Below are 11,155 nucleotides of genomic sequence, written 5' to 3'. Positions count from 1 at the left end.
GTGATGACTAACTTTGATAGACTTGACTCTTCCCGACAGTGCAAGGTACTAAGACAGCTCCAAAAGACTCATGATGGAAAAGACTATCCTCATCCAGTGAAAGAATTATGGAGTCTGAATGCAGATTGAAGCATAGAATTTGCTCCCTCTTTTTAAATATTTTTTTGGTTTTATTTCATCTTTTTCATGATTCATTTCATCGGTTATATTTCTTCTTTACAACTTGATTATTGGTAAAATAAGTTTAATGTGAAGGTATATGTAGAACCTATACAGATCACATGCTATTCGCAGAGGTGGAGTGGGAAAAATTTGGAACTCAAAATATTGTGGAACTGAGTGTTATAAACTAAAAATAAAATAAACAATATATATCTAAAAAAGAGGACAAGTAAGATTATAACTTTCCATGATGGTTTGGGCAACATTATCCAGAAGATAATCACCTTAGGTCCTTGGGTAATGTTGGGAAGGGAGAAACAAGTGCACATAAGGCTATGATGTACAAACATTGAGAGTTGGTGTTTAGAGTGTGTTTGTGTGTGTGTGTGTGTGTGTGTGTGTGTGTGTGTGCATATGTGTGTGCGCTTGTAAAAAGGTGATTAGCTATGACACATTCTATTCTGCCTTCTCAATTTCTTATGGGCACTAGCACAGGTTATTCTCTAGGCCTGGAGCTTCCTCCCTCATATTTCTGTTTTTTGAATTCCTGCTCTGTCTTCCAGTCCCACCTCAGGCGCCTTTACCATGAAACTTATCCTTATTTCAAATTAACAAAATTCATCTGGAAAAACAAGAGGTCTAGAATATCTATGGTATTAATGAAAAGAAATGCTAGAGAAGGTGGCCTAGCCGTATCAGATATTAAACTGTACTACAGAGCAGCAGTCATCAAAACTACCTGGTACTGGCTAAGAAACAGAGATGTGGATCAGTGGAATAGGATAGGAATACAAGATGGAGAAGTCAGCAACTATAGCAATCTACTCTTTGATAAACCCAAAGAGGCCAGCTTCTGGGCTAATAATTCACTATTTCACAAAAACTGTTGGGAAAATTGGAAAATGGTAGGGCAGAGACTGGGCATAGACCAATATCTTACACCATATACCAAAATAAAGTCAAAATGGGTTCATGACTTAGGAGTAAAGGCTGATACTATAAGTAATTTGGGAGAGCAAGGAATAGTTTACTTATCAGATTTATGGAAAAGAAAAGAATTCATGACCCAACAAGAGATAGGAAGCATCACAAAATGCAAAATGGATAATTTTGATTATGTTAAATTGAAATGTTTTTGTACAAAAAAATCCAATGCAACAAAAATTAGGAGGGAAGCAGAAAATTGGGAGAAAATCTTTACAACTAGTATCTCTGATAAAGGCCCCATTTCTAAAATATACAGGGAACTGAGCCAAATGTATAGGAATAGAAACCATTCCCCAATTGAGAAATGGTCAAAGGATATGAACAGGCAGTTTTCAGAGGAAGAAATTAAAGCTATCTATAGGCATATAAAAAAAATGCTCTGGATCACTACTGATTAGAGAAATGCAAATCAAAACAACTCTTAGATACCACATCTCTCCTGTCAGATTGGCTAAAATAACAAAACAGAAAAATGATAAATGCTGGAGAGGATGTGGGAAAATTGGAACATTGTTACATTGCTGGTGGAGTTGTGAGATGATCCAGCCATTTTGGAGAGTAATTTGGAACTACGCCCAAAGGGCCACAGGAATGTTCATACGCTTTGACCCAGCAATACCACTTCTGGGGTTGTATCCCAAAGAAATCACACAAGCGGGAAAAGGACCCATATGTACAAAAATATTTATAGCGAGTTTTTGTAGTAGCCAAGAATTGGAAATCAAAGGGATGCCCATCAATTGCAGAATGACTGAACAAGCTGTGGTATATGAAGGTAATGGAATACTATTGTGCCATAAGAAATGGGGATGATATGGACTTTATAACAACTTGGAAAAACCTACATCTCATAATGCTGAGAGAGTGGAGCAGAGCCAGGAGAACATTGTACACAACCACAGATATATGGATTGCGTGAGGACCAACCCTGACAGACTTCACTCTTCTCAGCAACACAAGGTGCAAGGACAACTCCAAAGGACTCACGATGGAGAATGCTATCTACATCCAGAGAAAGAACTATGAAGTTTGAATGCAGATTGAGGCATACTTCATGCTTGCCTGTTTTTCTTCTTTTTTTTGTTTTTGGGGTTTTTTTGGTTCTGTTTCTTCCTTCTCATGATTCATTCCATTGGTCATAATTCTTCTCCACAGCTTGACTAGTGTATAAATTAATTCAATGCGAAGTTATACATGGTAGTTATATGAGAGTCCATGCCGTCTTGGGGAGGGAGGGGAGAAAATCTGTAACTCAAAATTATGTAGAGCCGTGTGTTATAAACTAAAAATAAAAATTACAAAAAAATGGCTCTGAACAAATGCTAGAGCTGCAGAACCCATGGAATACCAGAGGGAAAGAGGTTTCCAGCCTAGGAGAGCCTGTATGGTTGCTAGGAAGACTCTATCACACAGTGCTGGGAGCAGAGCAAAGCTCAGCCTGGGCCATGTTAGGAGAGACCAGACCAGGAGTCAGCCAGTGGGAACACACCTCAGGGCCATGAATCATTGAGTTGTGGCAGTTACCAGACTTCTCAGTGTTGAAAACTAAAATATTAAATAAAAATTATAAAATTCAAAAATATAATACAATAAAATAAAATGTCAAAAATAAAATAAAATATATTTGAATGACCACAAAAATATCAACTCCATTTCCTGCCTTACTCCTTACTGGAATACAACTGTTAGAGAAAAACATATTAGCAGGATACAAGAACAGTTTTACGTCCTTTTTGCCCAACAGAAGTTTGTAGATGGAATCATAATTTCTACAGGATCATAAACAAATTATGTTGTTTTTTCACGATAATCTAAACAATGTGAACATTAGCGAGACTGACCTGGGTGAAAATTATCCTGTCCCTATAACTTTAGGGTATATAATAAATAGAGAAAAGAAAGAGTAGAGGACGGAAATGGATTCTACTTCCCATAGATTCGTTCACAATGACTTCTCCAAATTAGACTTCTCTTCCCAATTCTCATTTGTTTTTCTTTAGACATCTTTCTTTTTCCCTCCTCATTAGAACAGGTTAGTATCAGGTAAAAACAAAGATGTGAAGATGGTGGGGTTGTCCCCTTAAAAACAGATTGGCAACCCACTTGCATGTTAGAGACAGTGAGAGAGAGAGAGAGAGAGAGAGAGAGAGAGATAAAAAATGGTAGAGATGAAGCTAGAGATATATACCTATTCATAGTAGATTAACATATTATATATACATATACGTATATATGTGTGTGCATATATATACATTTATGTATGTATGTATGTGTGTATATACAAACACATGGTGCAGCTAAGTGACGCCTGGGCGTGGAATCAGGAAGGCTCATTTTCTGGAGTTCAAATCCTACCTCAGATACTTACTAGCTATGTGACCTTGGGCAAGTCACTGAACCCTGTTTACTTCAGTTTCCTCATCTGTAAAATGAGCTAGAGAATAAAATAACAAACCACTCCTGTATCTTTGCCAAAAAAATCCCAAATGGAATCATGGAGTGTTGGACATGATTGAAAAATGACTGAAAAACAACATATACAGGTGTGTGTGTTTGTGTGTGCGTGTGTGTGCGTGTGTTGTGCACATGCAAGTGTATCATACTCAGCAAAGTATAGTGGATGGTATGCTCTATGAGGCAAGGATTTTGTCTTATATATAAACCAGGTGTCACTACTGACATCCAGCACAGGATTCTTCCCACAAAAGGTGCTTTGTTTAATAAGTGAATGAATGAAATACATGATACTAGATTTAGGTCTTTGAACACCTGGGTTTGAACACCCTAGGTAGCATTTATTAAGTACTTCTCATGATGACCCACTCCCCACAGCCCCTCAGAGGCCCATAAAACCCTGAGAGGACAAGTAAGCATCTGCCCTCTGAGGCCTGCCAGTGTGAGTAGGAGCTGAGAGAATGTGGTCCAGAGCAAGTGCTACAAAAGAAAATGCATAATTTTGTTTACTATAACTTATACAAACACAGAGTACATAATGAGGGAAGCACAGAATTCCCCATTTAAAAAAAATTCCAATTACATGAGCAGTTGTTTGCCCTTAGCTTCAAAGAGGATCAATGACATCCCAGGGTGATGTGTTGAATTGTATGTGAATTGTATTTAAGTGACAAAAGCCACCAAAGTCATCCACTGCATCCTGGGCCATTTGTCCTGACTTTTGTCTTGCCACTGGACTTGGATAAGTCTGGAAAAGAGACTGAGGCCGATGACTTTGTGCAAGTCTGCCTCACTTCAGTCCAATCCAATTTCCCTTCCCATAGTCTTCTTTTCAATGAGATTGAAAGAAAAGCTTCCCCAGGGGCAGGGACCAAGAAATGACTAGAGAGAAAGGCAAGGCTGACAGTGAGGAGGTAGGGTAGGGAAGAAGAACAACCTGGGAAAACAGTGGTGTTGTCTATTGTGAGGGTGGGGTCAGATAGATGAGTTAACAAGGCCTCTTGTTAACCAGCACAGTAACAAGTATTCTCAGCAACCGCTAGACATACATAATGCATACAGTACAATACTTCATCCCAGAAGAAAGCACCTTGTAAGTCCTATATGGCTGGCTATAGGTGCGAGGTTCTAATGACTTGCATACTTTATAATTCTTTGCTATCATTGACAGAGAAGGAATTGCGTTGATGAGCATAGAATACGTGCTTTAGATGTGCTTATGGAAATAATAATATGTATGAATGGATGATACCTCACAAAGCAATCAATAAAGTACAATGTTGAAATTGGGAGGGAGGGGGTAGGACTAGGTTGGAAGGGGCAGGGAAGAGGAGGAGCTCTGGGATGAGTTAACTTCATTGAAATATTTTCGGTTTGTTATAATTAACTGCTGTGACATTTTAAAAAATCGAGACATAACTACTTCGTAATTAATCATTTTATTAAGAATGCTAGCATGTTATCAATAAAAGGGGTCAGTGACACTCTCTAATGCCAAAGACCCCTTATGGAAGCCACTCAATACTTACATGAATTTGGCAGAGTGGGTGTCCCTGAGATGCCTCTGATGAGTTAACAAGTAATGAAAGAGAATGAATATTATAATGAGCAGTGGACCTTTTTAAATGAGAGGCTGGAGTATTTGACTTTGATCTTGTCATTTACTTCCAAATCACCCCCAGCCTTGGGAAATTTTTTTTTTTGTGCACAACCAGAATTTAATTTTGAAAAGATAAATTTCCTTTAAAAAGTAAATTTCTTTTTTTTTAACTTTTTTATTTATTATTTTTTATTTAACATATTTAGTTTTCAGCATTGATTTTCACTAGAGTTTGAATTACAAATTTTCTCCCCATTTCTACCCTCCCCCCCACTCCAAGATGGCTTATATTCTGGTTGCCCTGTTCCCCAGTCAGCCCTCCCCTCTATCACCCCCCTCCCCTCTCATCCCCTTTTCCCTTCCTTTCTTGTAGGGCAATATAAATTTCTATGCCCCATTGCCTGTGTATCTTATTTTTTAGTTGCATGCAATAACTTTTTTTTTTGAACATCTGATTTTAAAACTTTGAGTTCCAAATTCTCTCCCCTCTTCCCTTTCCACCCAGCCTCCCTAAGAAGTCAAGCAATTCAACATAGGCTACATGTGTATCATTATGTGTAACCCTTCCACAGTACTCATGTTGTGAAAGACTCACCATATTTTGCTCCTTCCTAACCTATCCCCCTTTACTGAATTTTTGCCCTTGACCGTGTCCCCTTTCGAAAGTGTTTGTTTTTGATTACCTCCACCCCCATCTTCCCTCCTTTCTATCATCCCCCCTTTTTTATCTTCTTCTTCCTCCTTTTTTCCTGTGGGGTAAGTTACCCAATTGAATATGTATGGTATTCCCTCCTCAGGTCAAATCTGATGAGAGCAAGATTCACTCATTCCCCCTCACCTGACTTTTCTTCCCTTCTTACAGAACTGCTTTTTCTTGCCACTTTTATGCGAGATAATTTATCCCATTCTATCTCTCCCTATCTCTCTCTCTCAATATATTCCTCTCTCATCCCCTAATTTTTTTTTATTTCTTTTAGATATCTTCGCTTCATCTTCACCTCACTCACCCTGTGCCCTCTCTCTCTCTCTCTCTCTCTTCTATATATATATATAAATATATATATATATATATGTATATATATATATATACACACACATACATATATACATACATACACACTCACATATACATATATATATGTGAATATTCCCTTCAGCTATCCTAATACTGAGATCTCATGAATCATACACATCATCTTTCCACGTAGGAATGTAAACATAACAATTCAACTTTAGTAAGTCCCTTGCAATTTCTTTTTCTTGATTACCTTTTCATGCTTCTCTTGATTCTTTTGTTTGAAAGTGAAATTTTCTATCCAGCTCTGGTCTTTTCACTGAGAAAGCTTGAAAGTCCTCTATTTTATTGAAAATCCATATTTTGCCTTGGAGCATGACACTCAGTTTTGCTGGGTAGGTGATTCTTGGTTTTAATGCTAGCTCCATTGACCTTCGGAATATTGTATTCCAAGCCCTTTGATCTCTTAATGTAGAAGCTGATAGATCTTGGGTTATTCTGATTGTGTTTCCCCAATACTCAAATTGTTTCTTTCTGGCTGCTTGCAGGCTTTTCTCCTTGATCTGGGAGCTCTGGAATTTGGCGACAACGTTCCTAGGAGATTTCTTTTTGGGATATATTTGAGGAGGCGATTGGTGGATTCTTTCAATTTCTATTTTGCCCTGTGGCTCTAGAATATCAGGGCAGTTCTACTTGATAATTTCTTGAAAGATGGTATCTAGGCTCTTTTTTTGATCATGGTTTTCAGGTAGTCCAGTAATTTTTAAATTATCTCTCCTGGATCTATTTTCCAGGTCAGTGGTTTTTCCAATGAGATATTTCACATTGTCTTCCATTTTTTCATACCTTTGGTTCTGTTTTATAATATCTTGATTTCTCATCAACTCACTAGCTTCCACTTGCTCCAATCTCATTTTTAAGGTAGTATTTTCTTCAGTGGTCTTTTGTTTCTTTTCCTCCTTTTCCATTTGGTTAATTCTGCCTTTCAAGGCATTCTTTTCTCATTGGTTTTTTGGAGCTCTTTTGCCATTTGAGTTAGTATATTTTTTAAGGTGTTGTTTCCTTCAGTGTATTTTTCAGCATTTTTTGGGGTCTCCTTTAGCAAGTCATTGACTTGTTTTTCATGGTTTTCTCGCATCCTTCTCATTTCTCTTCTCAATTTTTCCTCTACTTCTCTAACTTGCTTTTCCAAATCCTTTTCGAGCTCTTCCAGGGCCTGAGACCAGTTCATGTTTTTCTTGGAGGCTTTTGTTGTAGGCTCTATGACTTTGTTGTCTTCTTTAGGCTGTATGTTTTGGTATTCTTTGTCACCAAAGAAGTATTCTAGAGTCTGAGACTGAATCTGGGTGCGTTTTCGCTGCCTGGCCATATTCCCAACTAACTTGACCCTTGAGTTTTTAGCGGGTTATGACTGCTTGTAGACTAAAGAGTTCTATGTTCCACGTTTGGGTTGGGGGGAGTGCACCAGCTCTGCCACACCAGCACTCCTCCTTCCCCAAGAACCCCCAACACGGACTGCGCTTAGATCTTCAGCAGGCTGTGCACTTCTGCTCTGATCCACCACTTAATTCCTCCCACCAGGTGGGCCTGGGGCTGGAAGCAACTGTAGCTGTAGCTGCCCCACCTCCGTTTCCCCAGGGGTGGTAGCTGAACTGTGAACTCCTTCCACTCCTGCAGCTTTTCCAGCTAACCTTCTCTGTTGTCTTTGGTGTTTGTGGGTTGAGAAGTCTGGTAACTACTGCAGCTCACTGATTCAGGGCACTTGGGCACACTCCACCTGGCTCCTGGTCTGGTTGGTCCACGCCGCCCATGCTGGGCTCTGCTCCACTCCCAGCTCCGTGCGGGATAGACCTCACCCAGAGACCATCCAGGCTGTCCTGGGCTGGAGCCCTGCTTCCCTCTGCTCTTTTGTGGGTTCTCCAGTTCTAGAATTGGTTCAGAGTCATTTTATAGGTTTTTGGAGGGACTCAGTGGGGAGCTTACGCTAGTCCCTGCTTTTCCGCCACCATCTTGGCTCTGCCCCTCCGCCGTGGGAAATTTAATCAAAGAATTTGTCCCCATCCAGACCTGAGTAGAACACAATGAGTAGGAATTCACCCAGATAAGATGGTCTAGATGGGGTAAATTTTTGGCAGAGCTCAGCAATGTCCTTCAAAGACTGGGCTTCAAACAAGGAAGTAGGACAGGGAAAATGCCTGGATCTCCCCCATGACTGGTTATTAATAATCATTTCTCTCACCAGTTAGGGCAGGGGTATAATGTCGAAGCAAAAACCTGTAATATGATAGAAATTGAGCCATGGATTGATCCATGAATCAGGGGAGCCTCTTTTGGAAGTTAGCAGAAAGGATTGAAAAGAACTAGGATCCTGGTTTCAAAGTCTTCTGTTCAGCAGAGACTGAACAGGAGATCTCCATGTCTGGAGGAGTACAGGAGAAGACTGGCTTATATAGTGTGGTAGTTCAACAAGGAAGGTGCATCTCCTGAAAGGTGTGTTCTCTACAAACCAGAGAACATGTCTGATAAAGGAAGGATTAGGATTGAGGACATGGGAAAAGAAGGATAAAAGAGGGAAATTTCAGAATTAAAGGTCCTGAAGGAGAAGCGCATTTTATAGAGGCAAAAATCTCACCCTCACGGGCAAGTTCAGGATGGTAGAGAGATGCTCACCACATGTGAAGAGGAAACCCTCAGCCCTGTCCTCTCAGGATACAATGTTTGAGGGCAGGTGAATTCTAAAACTATTTCAAGTGTCACAGGAAACTGATTCCACTCCAGTTCAATCCAGTAAACATTTAATAAGAGACTGCTTGTATCTGACAGTCTTAAATTGACTTCTGAGGGACACCAGTCTCAGCTTCATCATATGCTTGGTCCTCAGAGAACATTGGTGGGTCATCCTCTCTTGTCTTGGAGTCAGGGGATCCCCTAAAGGACTTGGGAGACTGACCTAGAACCAAGAAAATGGAGGTGAATTTGTAGCTGTGTCTAAAGAAATGCAAGGTGCCTTTGGTGGTTTTGCAGGTGGCTGAAAAGAACGCCACCTTTGAGGCCTGGGCAAAGAGTCTTTTCTCTGTCCTGATACATCATTGGCAGGAATAGCTTGTACTGAGAGAAAGCTATGGATGGGCTTCTCTTTACATTGAGGGTGGGTTGGGGTCACAGGGAATGGAAGCCTGGAGGAGGCAGCTTTGGAACCGCAGGGCCTTCTCATTTAGTTGCTTAGTCACATCATTGTGGATACAATTGTCTCAGATATATTTCTGAAAAATGTCAAGGCAGAGAATTCTCAATGTACTGACAAAAATTGTCATATTTAGATAGATTGATACATACATACATATATGTATACCCACATATAAACATATATCTATACATCGAATGTATGTAAGCACATATGTATATGTGCATATACATGTAGGCATACATATTAATAGACAATCACATCTGTATATAGCCATGTGTGTATTTATACATATGTGTGTGAGCACATAGTGCTACCTCTTCATCTTTCAAAATAAGTTCACCCATAGCTGGAAATCTCACTTATCAGGTCAATAAATCTGTTGGGAACCACTTACCTGTGTGTGACTCCCTGTATTCATCCCTTGCATCAGTAGGCCCCAGAGTACCCTCCTCATTCATCAGGGTAACAGGTGGAATTGCAGGCCCAGATAATTCCTCAGCATCATCATACCCATCACCTGGGGGGTCATCAGGCTGACTTGATACATCTGAGGGAGAGATAATTCTTTTGTTTCAACACAATTTTTCGATTAGTGAGGGGATGTGCCTGTGCACATGAAAACACATACGTAAGTTTATTTTTTAAGACAGATGAGAGTATCAAGAGGTGTTCAAAGCTGAATTCGGCTGAAGAAGAAAGACTACTTAGTGTTAGGGTTAGGGACCTGACCTTGAGCTAAGAATCACCAAGGTGGGAAAGAGGACAAATGCTCCCTCATATAGGACAATGATTTCAGTCCCCCTTAGTGTAAATTGTCTCTTCATATCACTTAGCTTCAAAATCCTCCTCTCTATTTCTATCACCTCACCGTTTATCACTGGTCCCAGCTTCAAGGACAAAATCACTTAGCCCAGAACCTTCAAGCCTGTCATGATTCAATTCATGTTGCTCTGGTGATAGTAACCCTGAGACAGAAAATGCCAGAGAGATTAAGCTGGTTCCAGGGATTATGCTCCAGATTTTGATGCCTCCTTGGTCATTATTCTGACCTGAAATCAAGGCCTATGCCCTTCTCCGGGGCCTGGCCACCTGTCAGAACAAACCTGGTCCCCTTCCTCCCTTTCCCTGCATCATTTCCCTTGTCTCATTCTAAAGGTCTATCTGCCTAATACATGTTTGGAGTCAAATGGAGATCATCTAGCTGCCGTTGAGGGGATTCTTAAAAACTTGGGCTAAGGAGGTTTGGGGTGTCTGGGACAAGGAGAAACTGAAGACAGCAGAGTAGTATTTTAGCTGATGCCGTCCAGGGCAAACAACACCTTGGGACATATCAGTCCTTGCCTCTGAAGCCTAACCTTTCCTGTTACTTGAGGAAAGTTAGGTTGGCTTTTCCCTTCATATTCCCCTTGTGGAAGTTTGTCTCTCACATCACCCAGAGAAGACCCTGAGGAGAAGAACAAGATGACAGAATCAAATAGGAAACTGAAACTTATCTGCCCCCCATCTCCCAGGTTGGATGTATCCACAGACTTCAGAACAAGGTGAAAATGTGTTCTGACACCAGGGAGGCTGACCTTAAACAGGGGTCACTCTGAGTCTCTGGCGAAAAGGATAAAAAGTCACTCTTTGAGAAGATTAATCAAAGTGTTCTGGATGAGACCAAGGGCCCTCTCAAACATAAAAGAAACTTTTATGCCATCTTCCTGGAAGTTTCCATATCAGAGTGGTGAAGAACCTGACTGATAAGACA

The 11,155-nt window shown here is 40.3% G+C and overlaps 1 protein-coding gene across 1 annotated transcript in view; it reads right to left on the bottom strand.

Annotated features, from left to right (window-relative positions):
• Positions 1-9,043: 9,043 nt before the first annotated feature.
• LOC118857999 (antigen WC1.1-like) overlaps positions 9,044-11,155 on the bottom strand; it is a 35,145-nt gene continuing 33,033 nt past the window's right edge. The window contains exons 18-19 of the mRNA XM_036768440.1: positions 9,800-9,952; positions 9,044-9,168 (exon numbers count right to left, since the gene is read on the bottom strand). Of these exons, the coding sequence (XP_036624335.1) occupies positions 9,044-9,168; positions 9,800-9,952 (278 nt within the window). The remainder of the gene's footprint in view (positions 9,169-9,799; positions 9,953-11,155) is intronic.

This window comes from Trichosurus vulpecula, chromosome 7, assembly GCF_011100635.1.
Source record: "Trichosurus vulpecula isolate mTriVul1 chromosome 7, mTriVul1.pri, whole genome shotgun sequence".
Classification (NCBI taxonomy): domain Eukaryota; kingdom Metazoa; phylum Chordata; class Mammalia; order Diprotodontia; family Phalangeridae; genus Trichosurus; species Trichosurus vulpecula.
This window is presented reverse-complemented; position numbering and strand designations above follow the sequence as displayed.